Below are 20992 nucleotides of genomic sequence, written 5' to 3' on the forward strand. Positions count from 1 at the left end.
GTGTCCCATTAGACCAGGGCTTCTACTCCCCAGGGGTGAGTCTAAGCCCCAGGGGACCATGTCTGGGGACATCTGTGCTCCTGGCATTGAGTGGGTAGGGGCTGGGATACTGCTCAGCACCCCACAGGGCCTGGCACAGCTCCCCAACCGGGAATTATGCAGCCTCAATGTCAGCTGTGCCGAGGAGGAGAGACTGGTTTACAGGGGGTGGTTCTTGCTGGCCAGCACTTTTCCACCCACTAAGTAAGGTTCTGAAATCACCATTTGCTCACCCTGTGCCTCCAGGATGAGCAATGTCCCCAGTTCCCCAACCCAAAACAAAAAGGCAGTTGTGATAAATACATTTATTTCCCCAAGGTCCTCCTGTGTATCTGGCCCCACATCCAGCAGGGGAGGACACGAGGGGTCAGCCAGAGCATGGATGAGATTTAGGGCTCATGGTAGGACTAGGGGGGAGGTTTGGAATGACCCTCCCCTGGGAGTCAGGCCAGGGATGCAGGAAGAAGGGGGTCTCAGTAGACCACCTCATACACGGTGGCCTTCTTGTCCCCAGAGCCTGTCACGATGTACTTGTTGTTCCCGGAGATGTCACAACTGAGCACAGAGGAGGACTCCTTGGACTGTGGACAGGAGGGGGCGGGGGAGGAGAGAGTGAGGCGCGGCCAAGGCCAGCACGGTCTGGCTCGTGCTCCTGACCACCTGCACACTCAGAGGGAAGACACAAGGCATCTGGGGCAGTGCCTGTCCCCAGGGGTGAGCTATGGTCAAGGCCGGAGCGGAGACAGGACTTGGGGGCCCAACACAGGGAGCCTAGCTGTGAGGACAGAAGGAGGGTAACAGTTCTTCTAGAGAACAGTGATGATGCTCCTGGGAAGAGCGGGACCTCAGTTCCATAGAACAGGAGAACCACCATCTCCTGGGAAGCTCAGAGAGGGTGTGTACCAGACATGAGGTCTCACAGCACAGAAGACAGCTAAGGCTTAAAGTAGGATGACCTACACCAGCACTCTGCAAGCTGTTTCTTTTTTTGTCCATGCAGCTTAAGGGATCTTAGCTCCCCGACCAGGGATTGAACCTAAGCTCTGGGCAGTGAGAGCACAGAGTCCTAACCACTGGACCACCCAGGGAATTCCCTCAGCAATCTACTTCTGAAAAGGGCCCAGTGGTAAATTTTCAGGCTTTGACCTGAAAGCTCATTTAAGTCCAATGAGCTCTGGCCGGTAAGTGCAAGGACCAAATCAGTCAGTGTTACATCATCTACTATTTTTTTTCCCCCACAACCCTTTAAAACATGTAAAAACTGTTCCTCATCGAGCAGGATGGCTCTAAGAAAGATGCCAGAATAAGTGTTGTGGAGGATGGAGAGAAATCGGAACCCTTCCATATTGCCAGTGGGAATGAAAAATTTGGGAAAGAGTCTGGCAGTTCCTCCAAAGATTAAACAACTCTCAGCAATTCCATTCCAAGATATCTGCCCAGGAGAAATGAAAACAGGCATGCACAGGAGAATGTACATGAATGTTCACAGCAGCACAATTCACAGCAGCCCAGAAGTGGAGACAACCCTAGTACCCACCAACAGATGATGGATGAACACAGTATGGCCCATCCGCACAGTAGAATATTAGCCTCTATATTCCTTAAAACGGAAGGAAGCTCTGACGCCTGCTACATCATGGATGGACCTTGGGGATGTGATGCTCAGTGAGAGAAGAGAGACACAGAAGATAAATTTTGTGTGATCCCACTCACATGAGTCATCAAATCCACAGAGACAGGAAGTAGATGGTGGGGCCAGGGGATGGGAAGTCAGTGTCTCATGGGGACCGAGTTTCAGTATGGGAAGATGAGAAAGTTCTGGAGATGATGGTAGGGATGGTTGTAGGACAGTGTGAATGTACTTAATGCCACTGAGCCCTGCATTTAAAAATGGTCAAGATGGTGAATTTTATATGGATTTATCACAACACTTCCCTGGTGGCTCAGATGGTAAAGCGTCTGCCTACAATGCGGGAGACCTGGGTTCAATCCCTGGGTCAGGAAGATCCCCTAGAGAAGGAAATGGCAACCCACTCCAGTATTCTTGCCTGGAAAATCCCATGAACGGAAGAGCCTGGTAGACTACAGTCCATGGGGTTGCAGAGTCGGACATGACTGAGCAACTTCACTTCACTTTACAACTAATAACACAAACAGTTTGTGCACAGATGTGGCCTTCAGGCTGACTGCCTGCTTTAGTAGCTGCAGGCTGTTGAGGACGCTCCCCTGTTCAACCCCCACCCCTCTCTGGGTCCTGGGGCACCTGGCGTCCTGCAGTGGTGGTGGGGGGGACAGAGACCTCAGACATGCAGTACCTGGAAGATGCTGGCCCCGTACGGTGTCCTCCAGGCATTGAGCAGGTTGTCCTTCCCCGTGCTCACGAACCACCGCCCTGGGGGAGGAGGGTGAGGAGTTCAGGAGGGCGGTGGATTGGAAGAAGCCAGGGCTAGGGGTGGCGGACAGAGACAGAGCAACTCTCCCTCCCTTTCCTGCACCTCTGCCCTCCCCTGGCGGACAGGAAGCCCCTTTGCTGAGGCTCAAGCCTTACCCCCAAGTGCCAGACAGTGAACCCAAGGTCCCAAAGAGCTCCAACTGACCTTCAAGAAGGGGGAGCCCCAAGAGAGGGTAGCCAGATAAAAATAGGGTGCCCAGGGAGTTCCCTACTTGTCCAGTGGTTAGATTGTGCTTTCACTGCTGAGGGACCAGGTTCAATCCCTGCTCAGGGAACTAAAATCCCAAAAGCTATGTGGCGTGGCCAAAATGCGGGGAAAGAAGCAAAACAAAAAGAAAAACCAGGGTGCTCAGTTACATTTGAACCTAAGATCAACCACCCATCATTTTTAGTACAGGTAGGTCCCAAATAGTTCATTATCTATTTTCTGACACATATTTATTTATTTGGCTGCGCCAGGTCTTAGTTAGGGCATGTGGGATCTAGTTCCCAGACCAGGGATTAAACCCAGCCTCCCTGTATTGGAAGCCACTGGGCCACCAGGGAAGTCCCTCTGTTTGTTTTTTTTAAGTATATGTAAGTTCCATGAACTACTTGGGATATATCAATACTGAAAACAACAAAAAAATTAGTGTAAGTAATGCAATATTTGAGATCTATCTGCACTAAAATAGTATAAATTATATCTCATGCATTTTGGGGACATACTTATGCTAATAAATTATGTGCTGTTTAGTGTACAAGTATATCCCACAAGGTGCTTGAGACATGCTAACAAATTCTTTGTCCTTTAGAGCAGCGATCCCCAACCTTTTTGGCACGAGGGACCGGTTTCATGGAAGACAGTTTTTCCATGGGGAACAAGATAAGAGGGGGTGGCCTCAGGGTGATTCCAGCGCATAACGTTTATTGTGCACTATTCCTATTATTGGAGAAGGCAATGGCACCCACTCCAGTACTCTTGCCTGGAAAATCCCATGGACAGAGGAGCCTGGTGGGCTGCAGTCCATGGGGTCGCTAAGAGTCGGACGCAACTGAGCCACTTCACTTTCACTTTCCACTTTCATGCATTGGAGAAGGAAATGGCAACCCACTCCAGTGTTCTTGCCTGGAGAATCCCAGGGACGGGGGAGCCTGGTGGGCTGCCATCTATGGGGTCGCACAGAGTCGGACACGACTGACGCGACTTAGCAGCAGCAGCATTCCTATTATTATTACATCAGCTCTACCTTAGATCATCAGGCAATAGATCCTGAGGTTTGGGACCTCCGGTTAGAGTATGTCCCATGCAATAGGGACATACTTCTATTAAGGAGTGATGTGCTGTTTATCTAAGATGCAAATGTAATCGGGCATCCTCGTTTTCTGTTGTGAGTTTTTGTTGTCGTTATGTTTTGGCAACCCTGCCCCAGCGCCCCAGCTCCCAGAGGCCCCACCCAAGCCCCAGAGACGCACCGCAGGAGGCAAACTTGAGGGACAGCACGCAGCTCTCGTGGAGATGCAGCTGGTATTTCTCGGGCTTCCGGACATGTAGGAGCTCCACACTACTGCTCTCCATGCCAACGGCCAGCCAGTCCTGGTTAGGGCAGTGGCCCAGGGAAAAAATCTAGGAGTGAAGAGAGGAGACAAAAAACCCCTTGGCATGTGGTGGGGGGATGCCCAGAGCTTGGGGGGCCCGGGGAGGAGGGGAGCGGTCCAACGTTCTGCCGCTGCAGCTCCTGCATGGAGAGGCAGCTGGCCCTGGGCCTGGAGCAGAGCGCAGCAGGCAACTGCGTGTCGAATCATTAATATTAATCAGAATTACATGGAGCCCCGGGGCCTCACATCCATTATCTTCTCTGAACGCACAACAGCTCTGGGAGGGAGGGAGGGAAGGGGTGAAGCCAGCGAGCACCGCAGCTCCCCTTGAGCAGATGGTGGAAGGGAAGCTGAGGCCATGTCCAGCTCAAGGTCACAGAGCAAGTCCGAGAAAGACCAGGCCTCCCGACACCCAGCCTGGAACGCTCCCTACTTGCCAACACCTCTTTTTACTTTGATTTGAAAGGATGCAGTGGCCTCATCGGTCTGTGCGCCACGTCAAGCACAGCACAGAGAGCAGTAAGGCCCTCTTCACTCCTAAGCCTTTCTAAGTCTTCCTGATAAATGAGACACATGTGGAAAGAACCATACATTCACAACAGAGAAAAAGTAGAAGGTTTTGCATGTTCCCGGCCATATAGAAGCGTCCCTGTATAAAGAAGAGGGTGGGCTGGGGGGATGGGAGATATTCACCATGGGATCACCAGATATGAAGCCACCTATCTAAGTGTTGGGGACAGGGGATGGACAACTGTATCCACCTGCACTCCTGATGTCCTTATCAAAGGAAACTTCAAGCTAAACAGAAGGTAAAATGAGTTTGGAAGCTAGTTCCCAGCAGGCTTCAAGGAGACAAATTGGAGATGGGTTTTGAAGGATGGGTAGGAGTTTACCAGTTGGAGGAAGGAAGGGAAAGGCATGTCAGTCAGAGGGAACAATAAATGGGAAGATCTAGAGGGGTCACAGGGCACGGTGTGTGTAAGACTAGAGCACAAAGGCCTTAAAAAAACATGCCAAGGAGCTCACAACCTGCCCCCAAAGCAGCAGGAGATAGGATCTGAGTCCAAGGTACCTGAAGACTTGTCCTTGGCTCAGCCTCTGAAGGCTCAGCCCCGAGGAGCCCCATGATTCTGTCCAGCTCCTTTACTACATCCTTCAGTCTCGATTTTCAGAGCACCCCTAACAGAGACCTCTCTGTGTCCAGCTCCTACATCAGCTTCTATCTATCCCCTGGGGTCAGCAGCTCCTCCGTGATGAGTCCTGGGGTGGGGGTAGGTCAGGAGCTCTCAGTAGGGTCAAGAGGTTGAAGGCTGGGAGGAGAAACCAGCTACACAGAAGACAAAGGAACAGGGGAATGACTTGGCAGGATCATCTGGGAAGATGATCTGAGGGTCTTAGTAGCCTCACAGCTTGGTATGAATCATCTCCTTTGTGTTTCCCTGTGTCTGTCTTTGAAGGACTGATTAAAGAGGAATGACTGTGGATGTGTCTCAAGGACAAGAAAGATGGACACAGAGGGTAGGTGTTTGGTGCTGTCTGGCGTCTGGGTGCCTCAGGGGGAGAGGAAGGGAGGCTGCCTTCCTGGAGCTTGTGTCCCACTCCTGCCAGACCCTGTGTGGCACCTGGGAGCTGAAGTCATGCTGCTGCAGCTGGCGCCCCTCCCGCAGGTCCCAGCAGCGCACGGTGTTGTCCAGGCCCCCTGTCCAGAGCCGAGTGCCATAATCCGAAATGTCGATGCAGCTGGCCCCATCCGTGTGGCCCTGGAACTGCCTGGAGAAAGGAGGGCCCAAGTGTCAACCCTGGAGGCGGTGCTGCTTTAGCGTCTTCCCAGGCAGCACCAACAGAAGAGGGCAGGAGCTTGCCCGAGGTCACAGGGCACCGGCCACCCACCTGACCATGGTCTGGTTCTGCAGGTCCCAGACCACGATGTTGCCATCGCTGCAGCAGGAGAAGCAGACCTTGGCGTCAGGACTGACGGCCAGGGCATAGCAGGCGGGCGCCGAGGAGGTCAGCTCTGCCTTGATGCGAGGAGTGGGTGCCGCCAGGTCCCAGATGGACAAGGTGCTGGCTTCACCGCCCACGATCAGACTCCGGCCGTCAGGCAGCAACTTGCAGGAACGAATGTAGTTGTCCCGGTTCTGGGAGGGGAGAAAAACGAGGACAGTAGGTGGGACCTCCAGCCAAGCCTGCAGGAACCCAGCTGAAGAAATCATCCCACTGGTCTATAAGCTCTGCCCCTGGTTGGCCCTTGAATTCCACCCATTGGCCCATAAACCCCATCCCTGTTGGGCTATAATCACCTGTCGGTGCCCTAAGAGCTCTGCCCCTAATTGGCCAAAAGCCCAACCCTGGTTGGCTTATAAACTCCACCCATTGACCTATAGCGCCACCCCTAGGTGGCCTATAAGCCCTGCCCCTCTGGCCTGCAAGGTCCCCCTCCCTTGTCTGCAGGCCCCGCCCCATGTGTCTACAGGCCCTGCCTCATGTATCTGCAGGCCCCGCCCTACCCTCACCAGGCAGTCCAGCTGGGCCACTGGCATCTTGGCGCCGGGCTGGCCCACGTCCCACACCTTCACGCAGCCCTTGCCACCCGTGTACACGTGCTGTGTGGAGCCGCTGATGGTGACTGCGCAGACCACCTCGCCATGCGCCAGCGTGTGCAGCTGCCGCGCATGCCGTGGGATGCCCGCGCCTACCAGTGCATCGGAAGGGAAGGGCACCGGCTGCATCTGCCCGTCCGCAGACACGTGGAAGGAGTAGGCCCTGGACGGGAGGTGGGGCATGAGGCACAAGGAGCCGGGACACTCCTTACCCTCAACCCCCAGGGCAGGGAGGGGTCTTCCCCTGCCCGTGCCTCCATGTGTTTAGGGACAGGGCCCCAGGATCAAAGATGACGTGGCATGGTCAGCGCGATACAAAAGAGGAAGTGGTCCGGCTGTGGCCTGGCGCGTGGGAAGCAAGCACTTAGTAGGAGTCGGTGAAACAGAAGATCCAGGAAGATGCCTTGTGAGTTTCAGACAACACAGTCCAATAGCAGCCACACAGGGCCAGTTAAATTTAAAGAAATGTAAAATTTCAGTTCCTCAGTTGCAGTGACCACATTTGAAGTGCTCAATAGCCACAGATGGCGGATGGCTCTCAGATCAGACAGCCCTAAGTATAGAATGTTCTCATGCCAAAAAGTTCTACCGATCTTGGGGCCAGCTCATTCTCTGGGGTGGGATGCATTATTGGGTATGGAGCAGCATCCTTGGGTCCCATGCTTCCAGAGGCTAGAAGCATTGGGGTGTGACAACCAAACTTATCACCAGACTTCACCAAATATCCTGGGGGAGGGGCAGCACAAAATCTACGCCCTGATGAGAACCCCTGTCTAGATCTTGCTTGTTACATATCTCTTTATCCAGACAGCAACTCTGGGAGCCCAATTATCTTACAGAAGAGACTTTTGCGACAGGCAGAGGGAGAGCCCAACCCCCACCCCACTATATAAGCACCTCAGAGGAGGCAGGGAGCGCCACCCTGGTACTCACGGCTTTCCCCCAGGGATGGTGGGCAGGGAGGAAGAGATGGATGACCCTCGGAGATGTGGGTGAGACTCAAATGCCATCTGCCAAAACACCAACGGGGGTGTCACGGGGAGGGTGACTAAAACCCGTGTCTGCCTCTCCTGCGCTCACTTGCCACATCCCTCTATGTTTATCAGAGGACCCCTCCCCACCAATTTGTTTATCAGCCCCTCCCAAAAAAGGGAAGGTGCCCTCTTCTCGACGTATCCTACAGATGGGAAAGTGGAGGCTTTCACATGAGGGAACCCCAAGTTCTCTAGCTGGAGAATCCTAGCACCCCAGAGTTGGAGGGATCCTGATGAATCTCCTGTCCAGTGCTCAGAACAGGGGTCAGCAGACCATGGCCCCCTGCTTGTATTTGTAAATAAAGTTTTATTGGCACACACAGCCATACCCATTCCTGTATTTTTGTCTAGGATGGTTTTGAGCTATGAAAGCAGAGTCAGGTAGTTGTGATAGGAGCCAACTGGTCTGCCAAGCCAAAAATGCTCACTATCTTGCCCTTTACAGAAAACATTGCTGACCTCTGTTTTACAGAGTCACTTGCAAGTGCCCATCCAGCCTCTGGCCTGGGATAACTCCAGTGACAGACATTTTATTCCCTCTGGAGGCATCTACACCCACTTCAGGATGGCTCACTCTAGCCAGCATTCACCCCAGTACTGGGGCCCACACAGACCTTGTCTCCTCCCCTTGCTGCAGCTCGGGGCTCTCATGCCTCTCCTTTAGCTCCTCCTCATGGATATCACTTCTGTCCTCTCCCTGGGCTAGTTCTTTCTCTGCAATCTATCATAATCATTGAAGTCCCTCAAAAATCAGGGCAAACTACTATACACCATCTGCCAGAAGGCTGAAGGGGACCCTCACATTCCATGTCTGGGGTTTTGTTTCTCTTAATGCAGCATGATCACAGTTGTCTTTTCCATAGTCACAGGTGCTTATCTGTACAAAGCTTGTGGGGCTACTGAGACCGTCAGATCATCTCACATGCACTCACCAAGTCAGGACGCCCCTCACTTTCCCCATTCCCTGGTCTTTCCACGTATAACTGGTTTCTCCTCCCAGCCCCAGCCTCTGGGTCCTGCTGACACCTGGCATCTCTCACCCTGAAGACTCACCATGGGAGAGCGTCCGTACACCACAGAGCCGCTGGCCTGGGGGGACAGGTGGAGGCTGACGTAGGAGCTGGGCACGGAGAGGTCCCCGTTAAGGACGCTGTGGGAGCCCAGGCTGAAGGATGTGCTGAAGGGACTGGACAGGGTCAGGGGACTCCTCAGGGCTGAGTAAGAAGAGACAAAGACAGGTTTTCAGACATGTTGGGCTCAGGTCCAACTGCCTTAGGGGAGTTCCAAGGCTCTCATGTTCTAGCACAGCATCCAGCATACCCTGTCCTATCTCTAGACACTTAACAGATGCTGTTCACTCTGGCCAACAAGCCTTTCCCTTTCCTTTTTCAGTTACTGAACTCCTACTTTAAAACCCAGACTCAAATTGTCCAGCAACATCTCAGGAACATCCTCAAACCTCTCCCACTCTACCTCTAACCTCCAACCATGCCCATCTTGAGTCCCTCCCTCTACCCCAACCCCATAATAATGATGGGGAAAGTGAAGCTCAGAGAAGTCAGGTCACTTGCCCAAAGTCACACAGCCAGTAAGTGTCCAAAGCTGACCTCAAATGCAAGCATGTGTAACTCCAAAACTTGTCTTTCTAGGGTACTGGAGCCCCCAAGAAAGTTACTTCCCCTCTCTGGGCCTCAGCTGACCCCTGCCACCATCAAGCCAAGACAATGAAGAAACAAGAGGCCCAGCATGAGGCAGTGTCTAGCTCAGAGTCATGGAAAGTGCAAGGTAATGCCAGGGCTGTAAGCCAGACCTCCTGCCTCCCCACCCCCATTGTCAAGAGCTCCCCAGCAGGGAGCAGGGACTCACCAATACTGTCTGTGGAAGGGGCAGGCTTGGCTGCTAGCTGGCGGAGGTGACTGGCCGAGCTGGGCCCAGGGGTGGATGCGTCCTGGGGCGGGGAGGAGTCGCAGGATTTGGAGGCGGGAGTGCTGGCTGGAAGATCGTTCTGGGGGAAAGGGCAGGACTGAACACCACCAGACACCTGGTGCCTTGCAGCCCAAAGATCTGGGCGGAAGGTGAGAGCAGATACACCTGGGGCAGACCAGGGCTCATGGCAGGTATACACAGACACCTGGGGACAGGCCCCACGGGTGACCCCCTGAGCACGGGGCCCATGTGAGCACCCGTGCACAATGCCAGATGGACATCTGAGCATCCACCCTTGGGGTGCACACACAGGAACCCACGCAGTCTTGGGAGAATCGCGCATGTGTGTGATAAGGTATACAATGCAGCCGCAGGGTAAAAAAGGCGGTGAACATTCACACACTTGGGGCAAGTTGGGCCCGTGGGGATCATGAAAGAAGGCAGTACACAGACTTAGAGGGTGTCACATCCTTTAGGGCAGAGGACCAAACTCTAGGATGGGCTCTACAGGCAGGAGACCACAGCGTGTTCCCAAGGCAAGACCCTAGTACTGCTGGGCACCCACTTGCTCCCCACGAGGAGGGGATGTCCCCCACTGCTGTCCCTCCCCATGGGGACCCTGGAAGAGAGGGGAAGCTGAACCTCCATGTGGGAATAAGCTCCATCTCAGCTTTCTGTCATCGCTTTCTTTGCCTTTCAAGAAACTTCACATCCTCATCTTGTGTGGGCTGCACCCTATCTTTCCTTCACAGGATCACACGTTTTGTGACAACCACATTCACACACCCATAGCAGGGAGTAGTTGGGGCCAACATGGGGACAGGGGGGCCTTCTGGGGGCTTCTTCATTAAAATAGCACTGCCCCTCCCCCTCTGCATCTCCTTGGCATAGGAAGAGGGCACAGGAGATGCCATGGGAGCCCCAACCTTGGCAGTTGCCATAGCAACCTGCTGGGAGGGGAAGCCTAGAAACCGACACAGTCTCCCTGGTAAGTGCAGGGCAGGGGTCTGGGGAAGAACTGGGGGCAGGGACAAATCGAGCTGAACTGAGAATGCCCAGGAGGGTTGGGAGGGTGGGGGAGTGCTTTCAGGTGGTCCCCTACACCAGGCATCAAACATCAGGAGAAGCAAGGAGAAAGTTTTTCTGGTATGAGTCATCTTTCCTTACAGTTGGGGCTGGTGTGTGTGTCCCCAAGGCCTTAACACTCCCAGGGCTGGAGTCAGCCTGGCCAGTTGCCAGTTCTATAGTTTCACTCACTGTGTTTATTTTCACTGACTTCCTATCTATTGCTAGAGACACTTGTTTTCCACATAAGATGGTGAGTTACCTTTTAATATTATTTACAAAGTTGCAGAATGAGTCCACTTAAGAAGCATTACTGGGCTAATGCAGAGGTGGATTTTTAGGGACATAATAATCAGGAAGGGAATGCTGGAGCACACCAGCCTGGCTCATTTCTCTCATCCCACATCTAACGCGGCAGTCTGTTTTCAGGTCCCTGGGATGAATAAAATGAGTTTCAAGGCACCCCCCCCCCACCCCACCGACTTACCAGGACAAGTTCCTTGGCTCTGGGGAGCGGTGAGCCAAGGCTGGAGGCCAAGGAGGCTGGACTGTCCACAAGGTCCCGACGAGCAGGGATGCAGGTAGGTGCCTTTCCACATGGGGTGGTTGCTGGACTGGGGGGCTCGGAGGGTTGGTCCTGGGTTTGAGGAGGTCACGATGAATGGGGAGGGCACTGAAGTGGCAGAGGAAGGAGAGCTCCTCTCTATACCCTACCTGTGTCCCACCCCGACCTCTAGAATGGACATCTAGGACCCACCTTGGGAGGATTATGAAACCTCCCTGTGCCTCAGTTGATTCATCTGTACAATGGGTTTAAGGACATAAGCTACACAGAGCAACAACTCTATATGGGCTTGGTTTTGTTTCCCCCCATCAAATAGATGAGGAAAAGTGAGGCCAAGGAAGGGGTGTCACTGCCCTGAAGTCACGCAGAGAACCAGGGCATGAAGCCACTTCCATTGCCTGCCTCTGGGGTTCTCTGGGCCTCAGTTTCCCCACCTATGCTATGGACAGGAGGTCAGCCTGGGATGTCCTGGTTTTCCCTACTGCCTCTGGCCCCATAGCATCCCCATCCCAGCCATCCCACAGAGAGGGGAACACAAGGCCCCCCAACTCTCCCAGATAACCCACTGCCTGCTCTGTGCCCAGATCAGACCTGAGGTCAGAGCGGGAAGAGCCTGGACCCTGACTCACCTCGTCCACCACCAGGTTGTAATCGCTCTTGTCCTCGTCACTTTCCTGGGGGGACACGGGGGGAAGAGAGCTCACCCTGGCCCTACCCCTGCCTCCACATCCCCTTACATCTCCTTGGGAGGGTCTGATTGGGATTCTGGGGCTTGTTTCATTTGTTCAAGTACAAAGGAGGCCAGTGGGGGAAATCTCTCAACGGAGAAGAATGGAGAAGATGAATATGAGCACCCAAGAGGTGCTGTGTGGCCTCAGTTTACCCCTCTGTGCAGTGGGGTGAGAGCCGGAGGCCAGGAGCATCCTTACCTCCTTCCCAGCTCTCGACCCACAGAGGCAATCAACCTCTCAGGCTGGTTGGCCTCACCCCACCCCCATCTGCCCTTCCAAGTCCATGCGCGCCTCCCCCTCTACTCACATAAGGTCCTGATAGATCCTTCTCCTCGGCTCTCTGCTTTCCATTTCCACCCAGGCCACTGGGCCGCTCCTCTTCCACCACACTCTCCGGGGGTGAGGGAGATACACTCTGCAGAGCCACATGGGCCAGGTGGGAGAAAGAGTCAGAGCCCTGAGCCCAAGACTGGGTCCTGGCCCAGCAGAACCGAGGAGCCCCATTACTGTTATTAGGATCTGTGCCCCAAGCTTCTCATCTGGAAAAAAGGACCTTCCAAGGGCAGATTCAGTGGAGTTGTGACAATCACAAATGTCCCCAGATATCACCCAAGGGCCCCTGGGGGGCACCCGTGCAAACTGAAATAAGCTCTGAGTGCAAAATGCATTCGGAGCTTGGAGACAGAAAAGATCCCATTAAGACTGTTTTATGTTGTGCATTTGGGTTCTGAGGGAGGCATGAGCCAACCTTGCAGGTCTCTTTGCATGGCCCTGCAATAAACCTTTCTCTGCTCAAAAAACAAAAACAAAAACACAAAACCTTTTATGTTGATTACAGGTTGAAATATTGTAGATGCATTGTGTTAAATAAAATTTACTGTTGAAATTCATTTCACCCGCTTAACTTTCCTAATGTGGCTACTGGAAAATTCATAGTGATGTTTACAGAAAGTTAAATATGTGATTGAAAAGGCATGGAAACACACACACACTAGAGTGCGTGTAAAACCATGAAGTGGGAATAAGCCCTGTGGGGTACACCCATGTCCATTTTCTGACTGTGACACGGTATTTTAGTTCGGAAAGATGTTATCACTGGGTGAGGGGTACAGGGGACCTCCTTGTACATTTCTTTGCAACCTCCCTGCACATCTGTAATGATTTCAAAACTAAACAATTTTTAAAAACTACCTACAGGGCTCACGTGATATTTCTGTTGTGCAGCCCTCTTGTAGATGATAAAAATGGAGAGAATGAGGGATAAATTAATGATGGAGGAATGGATGGAATGCTACCCAGGCATGCATTAATTTATTCTATTGCAAAAATTGCTAGAGATGGAAAATTTGAAATAAATAAAACTCTAGTCTTATGGGCAGCCCCCTACCCTCCCCCCCAAAAAAAGGCTACACAGTGTGAAAGCGGGATGTGGTCTCCTTCTGAGGCCCCAACAGCTCAGAACAAGCAGCTTCAGCCACATGTGAATACAAAGCAAATGTTAGATAAGAGGGCAAGTCCCTGGAGCCCCTCAACTTACCCTGCTAGGGACTCTCTCCACTGGCGGGCGGGGGTGAGGTAAAGAGAGAGAAAGGAAAAGAAGTGGGGGGTTATATCCCATGGTGCTAGAGCACTCAGCCGTCCACAGCACATAAAGCCCTCTTCCCAACTCAGAAACTCCCTCCTCCTTCTAACACCCTAGCAAGGAGTGGACTATCCCTTCCCTGCACCATTCAGATAGATGCCCAGAGAGGTTTATAACTTGCCCAAAGACACATACCCCATGGAGAACAGAATTGAACCTGCAACTCTGCAGCCCGCTCCGTTCCCTCACATTTATTTTTTTATTTTATTTATTATTTCTTTTAAGGCTGTGCTGGGTTTTCGCTGCTGTGTGGGCTACTCTCTAGTTGAGTTACGCAAGCTTCTCATTGCAGTGGCTTCTTCTTGTGGAGCACGGGCTCTAAGGAGCGCAGGCTTCAGTAGCTGTGGCTCCTTGGCTCTAGAGCACAGCTTCAATGATTGTGGCACACAGGCTTAGTTGCTCCACAGCATGTGGAGCATCCTGGACCAGGGATTGATCCCGTGTCTCCTGCATTAGTAGGCAGCTTCTTTACCACTGAGCCACCTGGGAAGTCCCATCCCTCTCATTTAGATGAGTTTAGTGGTCCTGCTACCCTCTCCCCACTCCCCCAGCTCCTGCCATCGGGGATGTCCACTCACCTCTGGACCCCTCCGCCTCCACGCCTGCCCGCTCCTCTTTGGTGACCGCGGCCAGCTGAGCCTGGGCGGCCAGGGCTCCCGACAGGGCCAGTAGTCCCGTGGCACTGCCGCCCACCAGCCCCGCTGGGCGAGGGGTGAGGGGCACAGGGGGGGCGTGGTGGGCCAGTGGCTGGAGCTGCTGCTGCTGGAGAGGAGGCGGGTGGGCCAGGGGCGGGCAGGGGCGGGCCCTGGGAGCCCCCGCTTCCCCTAGCCAAAGCCGGAGAGGCTGTGTCTGGGCAGACAGGGCCCGCCTTGGGGTTTCCAAGGCTACCGGAGCCCAGGTTAGCTAGCTGCCCACCCAGCACCCCCAGCTTCACCACCAAAGGCGGGGCGGGCGCCAGATGACTCACCCCAATGAGGCTGTTCAGCTCCCCAACTGTCACCTGCTTGGCCCGCTCCACGGCCTGCAGGACCTGCTGTTGGTGCTGGAGGTGGGGGTGGGGTCAGGGACACTCAGGAGAGCACCCTTATCTGATCAGAGACCCTACCTCTCAGACAACACCCTCTGGGACTCCCCCCTTTATTTATCAGTCACACCCTGCAGGCATATGGGATCTTAGTTCCCTGACCAGGAATGCAACCCGCACCCCCTACAGTGGGAGCACTGGACCATCAGGAAAGCACCCGCCCCTCTTCTTCTCTCACGTGCTCTATTTTCTTTCTCTCCTTTCAAAATCAGGAAACAAACAAAGCAATGCAGTGCAGTTCAAACCAATACTTAGAAAGCAGAGTTTATACACCAGAGTCCCCGCCTTTGGCACTGCTGACGTCGTGGCTGGGTCACCCTGTATGGGGACCGTCCCGGGCACTGTGGTGCGTGGAGCCCCGTCCCTGCCCCCAACACTCACTGGATGCCAGAAACACCCCCAGTAGTGACAAGCACAAAGGTCCCCACCATCACCCAGTGTCCCCTGAGGACAGAATCACCCCCAGTAAAGAACCACTGTACAAATAAGCAGCCGTGGACCAATCACCCAGGTCACAAAATACAAACTGGCAGTCTCTAAAGGACCCCCATGCACCCCACCCTCATCCCGCCCTCCTTCCTTCCTTCCTCTCCCCCCTTTCACACGGTGATAAAACATCTTCGACTGCACTGTTGGATACAGAAGCCATTTGCAGCCACTGAGCACTTGAAATGTGGCTGGTGCAACTGAGGAATGAGATGCCTCCTTTAATTAATTTGACAGAAATTTACATATTAATTTAATGTAATATATTATAAAAGAAATAAAAATTAATACAGATGTAAATGGCCACACATAGCTAGTGGCTCCTATGTTCTCTCTAAGGCCACTTTTGCACCCAAACTACCCAGGATGGAGATTGGGGCTGTTCCCACTAAGGAAGTGTCAGGATACTGATGGGGTGTCCTGTGTGGGGCACACCTGAAAGGGTGTGTCCAGGCCAGGGGTTGGTATGTTTTGACTGCAAAGGGCCAGAGAGTCAATAATTTTGGTTTTGTAGGCCAGAGGGTCTCTATGGAAACTACTCAGCTCTGCCATTTTATGGGGAAAGCTGCCATAGACAATAAGAACATGAATGGGCATGGCTGTGTGCCAATAAAACTTTATTTTACAAAACAAGGGAAGGGCCAGTGATTTAGTCCTTAGGTTGCTGTTTGCTGACTCCTGGTCTAGAAGCATGGAATTTCCTGGGACACATATGTGTGTCTTAATTCACTCCTTCCCAAAGTCCTTTTACCCCATTTCCTACTGTAGTTTGGCCTCTGTCATGCTGGGCCACCTTGTTCAGACACCATCTCTAAATCTGAGACCAGACAGAACGAATCTCACTCCATCTCAAGAGCCCAGAAACCTTGATGGGGTTTTGATGGGGTCCAAACCAAAAGGAGCATCTTCCCCTTTTGTGGTCTCCAACACAGTAAGGGTCCCCTGTGTAGCCACCTTGTGTCAGAATCTGTCCTCTCATCTCTCTGGAGATAGAATGTTCCAGATGGAAGCAGGAATGGGGGTTGCAAAGGTCCTGAAGAGCTTAGGGCATTTGCACAAGGGCTAACTTTATTTTTTAAGTTTCAATGAAGTGCTCACACTCTCTTGCCTTATCTGTCCCTTTCCACATTTTTGTATTATTGTGATTACAAGTACATAAGAGTTACCCTTTAACCATGTTTAAGTGGCATTAAGCACATTCACATTGTCCTGCAACCATTCCCACAATCATCTCCAGAGCTTTTTCATCTTCCCAAATGGAAACTCTGTCCCCATGAAGTATTGACTCCCTGTTCCCTCCCCCAGCCCTTGGCCCCACCACCTACTTCCTGTCTCTGTGGTTCTGACTCCTCCAGGGACCTCCTGTGAGTGGAATCACATAGTATATGTCCTTTTGTGACTGGCTGATTTCCATCAGCATAATGTAGGGACTAAGTACCAGGGACAGACTTTTATTAGGTGTTTACTAAACACCAGCATCATCTTCACCACCTTGCATGTAGCCACTGTTCTAAATTTTATGACAGAGGCACAGAGAGGGCAAGCCACTAGCCCAAGGCCACGTGGCCAGGATTTGGACGGAGGCAGCCTGGCTGCAGGTTTGAGCACCAACCCCCTTCCCTCTCAGCCAACACCTGCCTCCATCCTGAAAGTCCCAGCCCAGCCAGTGCCTAGACCCCCAAGCCAAATCCTTCTTCCAGTTCCCCTCCCCCACCCCCTCGAAGCCCACTTACCTCCTGAGTCAGGAAGGGGATGATCTGAGCACAGATCCCACTGAGACGCTTCACAATCTCGGCCTGGCAGGAAGCAATGGGGAGGAGGCTTGGAGGGCAGGCTGTCAATCTACAACCTCAACTCCAGGGCACAACAAGCCTTGCAAAGCTTGGGGTGAGGGGCCTGTCACCCACAGGTGCAAATATGGGACACAGGCTGAGAGTCTGGCAGAGAGGCTGTCCACCTGATGTCCAGTGCAGCCTTGAGCTGGGAGACAGGACGGATATACCACCTGCCAGACCCACTCAACAGAGATTCCCAGAAAGCAGATGCAGCCGCCCAGTGCAGACTGGGACCTACCCCTGCTCCCCCAGGAGCTTTGAGTTCAGCATAAACAGAGGGAGTGGAGCACCCGCCTGAAGTCCCAAGTTCAAGCCCTGGCTGGACCCAGGTCTTTCCCAGGCATGGCCCCTCTCTCGGTTGCCCCTGTGCCCTGTGGCTGCAGTCAGCAGGCCATCCCAGTATACCACACTCAGGAGTGTGATGCTATAAGAAATACACATTGTGGGGGAAAGAACTTGAAAAAGAATAGCTACATGTATATGTATAGCTGTCCCTTTGCTGCATATCTGAAATTAACACAACATTGTTAATCAACTCTAACCCAAATAAAACAAAAAGTTAAATATATACATTTGCTCTTTGCCCTGTTCTTGGCACAGAACTCCTACAACCCTAGGGATTTCAGAATAGCAGCAGCGAGAGGAGCATCTTTTGTCATTCACAATAAGTCCATGTCACCCACACTTGAGTGACACTTAGGGATGGAACTTCTCTCAGTCCTACCCCCAACCCCCGACCTCCATGGAGGGGAGAGGGGCTGGGGGTGGCAGAGAGCTTCCTGGTGGGTGGATGCATGTTTGTGCTGGGAGACAGTGCCTGGAGAGGGCATAGAAGCTCCAGGCCCTTCTCCATAACCTTGTCCTGTGTATCTCTTCCATCAGGCTGTTTCTAAGTCATATCTTTTATCATAAATGGGTAATGTAAGTAAGAGCTTTCCTGAGTCCTGTGAGCCATTCTGGCAAAACATCAGACCAGGGAGTGGGTTATGGGAACTCTGATTTATACCTGGTGGGTCAGAGGCCCAGGAGGCCAGGGGCAGTCCTGTGGGGCCCTAATCCTAGCCCTGAACCACTGGGGTTTGCACTGACTCTGGGTAGGTGTGTTAGGGTTGAACTGAAGCACAGGGACACCCAGCTGGTGTCAGATTTCCAGAACTGTTCTGTGTAGCAAAAACACACACATTTGGTATCAGAGAGTGGGTTAGAAATAGTGTGGTTTTACTTGTAGGTTTCATCTGGGACCGGGGCTGGGCAGGGAGTGCCCCATAGAGGCTGAACAGAGGGGAAATATGTGAGTGGGTGGGGAAGGGGGTTTTCTGTCAGTCTGTGCTTTGCCTCTGCCTGAGTTACAGAGCTGCTGGATGCACCTGGGTGAGGCTGTGTCTTCCATCTCATACCAGGAGGGTGGAACCAGGCTCCCAGAGCTGGGATCCACCCCATAAAGAGGTCTATTTCATGCACCCATAGGACCACACCATGCTGCAGGCAAACAAGCCCCCTCCTACCCACACCAGACCCAGCAGAACCCACAGAGACCCAGAAAAGCATGCCAAGGCAGGCTCCCTCCACGCACTCCCAGCTCACCCTCACTTCTTCCCACCCACCAGAAAGACCCTAGGCTCTGCTGATTTATTCTAATATTCTGATGGACAGAACCCAAGATTCCATCAACCTTAGAATCTCCGGGTCCCTCTCGTCCTCTTAGAGAACTTTATCTTGGGTGCATGGGTGGTTCTATGATAAAATTCTCACCTCCCCTTTAGAAACCATCAAAAAATCTTGAAGTCAGCCTCAGGATCTGGGGGTTAATCTCGGGCAAATGGAGCCAATTTCAGAACCTTCAGGTATAACTCAGAACCCTTAGATCACTCTCAGACACAGAAGACAGTCTCAGATCTTGGATCATTAGCATTAATCTTAGAACCTTCAGAACGGTATCAGAACCTAGGGGTTCCATCTCAGACCCTAAGGATCCATCTCCATATGTCAGATACATTGGGCTGAAAGGGACCTCTAAGACTGTCCGTCTGTCCCCTTCTTAGGACAGAAGTCCCTCCCTAGGCTCTGTGACCTGGCTGCTGGCCTCTGCTACAAGGAAGCCTGGCCCCCGTCTGCTGCGCACATCTCTCCTGGACAAGATCTCCAGAAATTCATTTTCAAGGCTGAAATCTGGCCCCTGGTCCCAGAGTTTTCAGGATAAGACGTCTGCTCCCTGGCCCTGTGACTGCTGGAGATCTGGGTCCCTCTCATAGCTTCCAGACCCCTCTCCTCCCTACTGGACACCCTTACCCCCAACACACTGTTACCTGCTTATGCATTTCGATGTTGAGCCCGTAGGACATTTCATAGTACTGCAAAGGAAAGGCCATCTGGCAGTGTCCATCGTAGCCATGGATGTCCACCTGCACTGGGTGACTGGGTCTTCCAACAGCCCCCAGACTCAGGGGATCACAGCAGGACCCAGAGCCTCCCAGCTCCTTGGGGGCCCAGAAAGGGAGCCCAGAGGAGAAAGCAGGACTCTCTTCCCTCCATTCTCTCTAGGGGGTGGGGTAGATGAGCAGTGCCCAGAGACCCCAGCCCCTCAGAGATGCCCAGGAGGAGAGGAGGTATCCTCGATTTATTGCTCCAAGAGCTGGGAGACAGCCTGGAACCCCAAGCAGCCCATTTTACAGATGAGGGAAATTGAGGCCCACAGCCAGCTGGGGACATGTCCCAGAGGGGTACTGGAGTTGGGGTTCATGCCCGTCGTGTTTCAACTCACAGACAAGCCATCTTCCCCACTGCCTCCCACCCAGTATGACGACCCCCTCACCATGACATAATGTCGCTGCATTTCGGTCTTCTCACTGGCCAACTTCTCACACTCCAGCTTGAGGCTGGGAAGGGGACGGAACGTTGGGATTCCATTCTCCTTGCCCCCCAACAGAGACACCCACGGACCCCTTCTGGGCCAGTTTCCACAGGGATGAGATTGGCTCTCTCCCGCCCCACCTCCACACACCCACCCCCCAACTCCCGCTCCCAGGCCGGCCCCATCCCTTGCCAGGCTCCAAGTGTCCCAGCACTGGAGGGCTGTCCTCCTCACCTACGCTTCTACCTCGAAGCCCTCCTCTCGGCCCTGGGGTCCCTCCGTCCTCCCAGCACGCTGGTGACTCCGCCCCTCTCCCCCAGGCGAGCCCCCTGGGGAGGGGCGCCCCGGTCCCCCACCCCTTACCTGTGGTACTGAGCCTGAAGAAACTGGAATTCTTCTTTGATGCGGTCGCAGATCTCCAAGATCGAGAACTTGAAGGGCTGGCCGGACTGAAGCGGGGTCTTGGGGGGGACGCCCAGGTCTGAGTTCCTGGACGCCCGGCGCCCGCCACCTCCCCGCAGCCCGGGCCCCCACTCACCGGGTGCCTTCCCTGGGGGTACATCCTGCCGATCCAGGAGGCCCTCCGCCACGACTCCGGAGCTTGACGATCTAGGGGGGCCAGGCGAAGGCGGGGTGGGGGAGAGGCTGGGGTGGGGGGTCTGCCCGAGAAAGAAGGGGCAGCGGCGTGGGGCAGGGGACCCTGGAGTTCCCCCGCCCCCCGAGCGAGCGCGCGGTGTCGCGGGGACCAAGGGGCGCCGAGGCCCCCGCCGGGCGTGGGGCGCGCGACCGGCGCAGAAGGTCGGGCGAGCGGCGGCCGGTTTCGGAGGCGCGGGCGGCGGGCCCCGCGCGGAGCCGCCTCCCTCCGGCGGGGCTCGGCCGGGAGCCGCGGGCAGAGCCGCCTTAAGGTGGCGCCGCCGCCCCCGGCCCGCCCACCCGGCCCGCCCGCCCCGCGCGCCGCGGCCCCGGGACCACCCCTTCCCTTACACCCGGGAGCAGCAAGGAAACTGAGGCTAGCGTCCAGCCTCGCAAACGTCGCCACTCCCCACTCTCCCGAGGACCCAAGAGAGAAAAACCAGTTAAACACCTAGTGACCCACTGTGAGGG

General features: G+C 53.8%; 1 protein-coding gene across 4 annotated transcripts; it reads right to left on the bottom strand.

The window, feature by feature from the left end:
* Window positions 1-329: 329 nt before the first annotated feature.
* Window positions 330-20733, bottom strand: TLE2 (TLE family member 2, transcriptional corepressor). 4 transcript variants are annotated; one of them, XM_025293138.2, is made up of 20 exons: window positions 20427-20733; window positions 20252-20349; window positions 19850-19913; window positions 19344-19388; window positions 16936-16998; window positions 14600-14674; window positions 14211-14391; window positions 13528-13547; window positions 12298-12405; window positions 11889-11933; window positions 11182-11331; window positions 9570-9708; window positions 8757-8917; window positions 7603-7679; window positions 6577-6832; window positions 5960-6207; window positions 5692-5839; window positions 3947-4097; window positions 2355-2431; window positions 330-620 (listed from the first exon to the last, which is right to left on the bottom strand). In XM_025293138.2, the coding sequence occupies exons 1-20, from the start codon at window positions 20448-20450 to the stop codon at window positions 513-515; spliced, it is 2238 nt and encodes a 745-aa protein (XP_025148923.1). In that variant the 5' UTR covers window positions 20451-20733; the 3' UTR covers window positions 330-512. The 4 variants fall into 4 exon arrangements, with proteins under 4 accessions (XP_025148923.1, XP_025148922.1, XP_025148926.1 ...); XM_025293137.2 differs by having other exon boundaries at window positions 14211-14394; XM_025293141.2 differs by having other exon boundaries at window positions 6583-6832; window positions 20427-20732.
* Window positions 20734-20992: the final 259 nt, after the last annotated feature.

This window comes from Bubalus bubalis, chromosome 9, assembly GCF_019923935.1.
Source record: "Bubalus bubalis isolate 160015118507 breed Murrah chromosome 9, NDDB_SH_1, whole genome shotgun sequence".
Taxonomy (NCBI): Eukaryota; Metazoa; Chordata; class Mammalia; order Artiodactyla; family Bovidae; genus Bubalus; species Bubalus bubalis.